Below are 2,965 nucleotides of genomic sequence, written 5' to 3'. Positions count from 1 at the left end.
GCCCTGCTCTGAGCCCGACCAGGGGCTGCACCTAGGGATTGGGCCTGCCCTCTGCCACCCTGGAGCAGGCCTAAGCCAGCAGGTCGTTATCTCCCGAGGGGTCCCAGACTGCGAGAGGGCACTGGCCGGGCTGAGGGACCCCCTTTCCCCCCCAAGTGCACAAATTTTTGTGCACCGGGCCTCTAGTTGAATTATAATTGACATACAACATTATATTAGTTTCAGGTATACTACTTGTCATTTTTCTCTCTCTTATTCCTTTATGACTACTTTGCTTTGGGAAGGAGTAGAGATAAGCTCTTTTTCATCTGCAACTTTTAATTTAGGAATCCTTAAGAACTCACATTACATTGTGCAAACTCAATTATAAAGCATTATCATCTGGTCCTCTGTATATAATCTCTATTTTATAGTGGCAGTTACTAGACAGATAAATGTTTAGAAAAATAACCTATTAAATTTCGCTTAAGTTAACCATCTAATAATTTTTCCTCTCTAATTAGGAAAACATTTACTTCAATTGTCTCATATTTTCAATACTAGGAGGACATGAGAAATACCAGACATGATCAGGAAAACGTCTAAGGTGAAAATGAAGGCAATTTTAAAGCTTTTGTAAAATGAGCACAGTTTTGGTCCTAACAACTAAATGTTGAAGAACTACATGATAAACAAAAGCTCTTTGAGTCCAATTTTTCTGTGGCAAGTGCTATGTAGAAAGAGTGTGCGACAAGTTTCAGTACAGGCTCTCAGATCCTCACCTTGGGAACCTCCTACGTCACCCTGAGCTGTGCCTCTTCGCCATATTGATGGACAACAGTATAGTAAAGCATGAAAGGAAGACAAATCAGTTTAAATATGCACATGTGCGTAGCCCATGGACAGAACAGTGCAGAGGAAGGCCTGGGAGGGGACAGGAGTGGGGTGGAGGAGGTCAATGGGGGGGAGGGAGAGGACATGTGTAATCCTTTCAACAATAGATAAATTAAAAATACACACACAAAAAAACAAATATAAATTTTAAAAGATAAGCCTGTAACATTTTTATCTAACAAAGATTTCATTTAAAAAGCCATAATGTCAACTTTATAATTTTGTAGAAAATTGCTACTTTTCAAGAAAAAAGAAAACAGTAGTCTCAACAGTAAACAGAGAAAAGATTTATCCAATTTCAATTAAGTTCAATGAAAGAAAAATTTACATTATTGCTTCAAATATATTTATTTTTTCCCCCTAATAACAGATGCCTAAAAACTACAACTAAAAAAATTTCCTCACCTGGTCACAGCATCCACCAAGAATGGTGCTGGGGGAGAGATCAGCGAGATCAGGTCTCCACTATCATGTCCCTCCTTCCCCACCAAGGATGGTCCATTTCCTGCGAGTCCATTAGAAAGGACACTGCTCTGCTGAGGGAGACATACAACACGTGAGAGCAGAGGTGACAATGCTTACCCAACGGTCAGCGCTTCAGCTCTAAGTCATCTTCCTAACGATTATGGTAATGAGGACGATGATTTTGATGATCGTGGTTGTTTTGGTTTGTTTTTAATCATCCTTTCCTTCAGATTTTTATTTTGTTCATCATTTATAAGCATTTACAAACAGAAAAGTTAAATAGCTTAGTTTGAAGCCATTAAGTCAGTAAACAGAATTTTTATAATGACCCCTTGTTTTTAAGGAAAAACAAGAGCCTGGTAATCCTTTAGGTCTCACTCTGAAAGGGTAACCAATAGAAAAATTGCAAATAGTAACTTACTGGCACAATCCACCGGGGCGTGATCATGGATGTTGAAGATACCTAAAATAAATTACATATATGTGTTTATTTTCATAATTATACTCCCCATGCTTTCTTCTACTATGAAATGCATTGGGTGGGGTAGGGAGCAGTTCTTAATGGTCCCTCTGAGCTGACATGAACTTCTGAATCCAAGGTTCTTTTCTACAACACAAATAATTTTGAGAATCTCTTTAATCTAAAAATTTACTACTCCAAGAATGCTACTACTACTTTCAATTCATTTAATAGGACTGTCCCCCACCTCAGCATCAGTTTACCATTTTATTTTCTGAAATTTTAGTTCATTACAAATAATTATAGCCTTCTTGGTAGGATTCTGAACAATGGATTGTGACAAATCAAAATGAATAGCACAAAAAAGTACACAGGAAAAAACATCTGTTTATACAGAGATCATTCTCTAATTATCATGCATTCATTAGAAAACAACAATAGAACCACCCATATTACTTCTGCTTCATAGGGCCTTTGTTAGATTTATTTCAACATTTAATTTTCTAGATCTTACTTTTATGTGTATAATTATAATCTAATAAACTCCCCTATTTTATAAAAACTTAGACTAGCACTTGCAGGTAGCTTTATATTCTGAAAAAAAAAAAAATAAGTCCAGGTCTTAATAAGTTATAATCATCAAAAGAATAAAAATACAAAGTATTATTTTCCCATCCATATTAAAGAAAATGAACTTTTACCACTGGAAATGGGAAAGAGAGATAGAGATAGAGATAGAGATAGAGATAGAGATAGAGAGAGAGAGAGAGAGAGGAGAAACTATGGTTAAAGTAAACAAAAAATGGTTAGGCAGAAACAAATCCTATTATTACCATACTTACAGTAAATATAAATGGATTAAACTCAATCAGAGGATAAAGACTCAAATAAGATTTTAAAAACAAGATGCAACAAAATCTTGTTCATAAAAGATTCATTTAAAACAAACAGATACGAAAAAAAAATGGCGGAGGCTTAGACGGACGTGTTGGTGCTTTGTCCCGGACCAGATAAGGCGAGCAGCTGAAAAGGGTAACATACAGCCCGAACAAGCAGAGGAGATTCAGCTGAGAGACAGTCTGCAGCCAGGAAAGACAGAGAACTCCTAGAAAATGGGGATGGTTAGAGATTGAGGCTGAAACCTCCCCCTGGGCGCCAGCTCAGCCG

At 37.1% G+C, this 2,965-nt stretch overlaps 1 protein-coding gene across 5 annotated transcripts in view; it reads right to left on the bottom strand.

Moving 5' to 3' along the window:
* EPB41L5 (erythrocyte membrane protein band 4.1 like 5) overlaps positions 1–2,965 on the bottom strand; it is a 162,019-nt gene that overhangs the window by 9,364 nt on the left and 149,690 nt on the right. For 3 of the 5 annotated variants that reach the window (XM_005876498.2, XM_005876501.2, XM_005876500.2), the window contains 2 exons: positions 1,760–1,801; positions 1,279–1,409 (listed from right to left, as the gene is read on the bottom strand). In XM_005876498.2, the coding sequence (XP_005876560.1) occupies positions 1,279–1,409; positions 1,760–1,801 (173 nt within the window). Of the gene's footprint in view, positions 1–761; positions 797–1,278; positions 1,410–1,759; positions 1,802–2,965 lie in introns of all 5 variants that reach the window. The other 2 variants (XM_014547919.1, XM_005876499.2) reach the window with 2 other exon arrangements.

Source organism: Myotis brandtii, unplaced genomic scaffold, assembly GCF_000412655.1.
Source record: "Myotis brandtii unplaced genomic scaffold, ASM41265v1 scaffold488, whole genome shotgun sequence".
Lineage (NCBI taxonomy): Eukaryota > Metazoa > Chordata > Mammalia > Chiroptera > Vespertilionidae > Myotis > Myotis brandtii.
The sequence above is the reverse complement of the archived record's forward strand: the minus strand, read 5'-3'. Positions and strand labels throughout refer to the sequence as shown.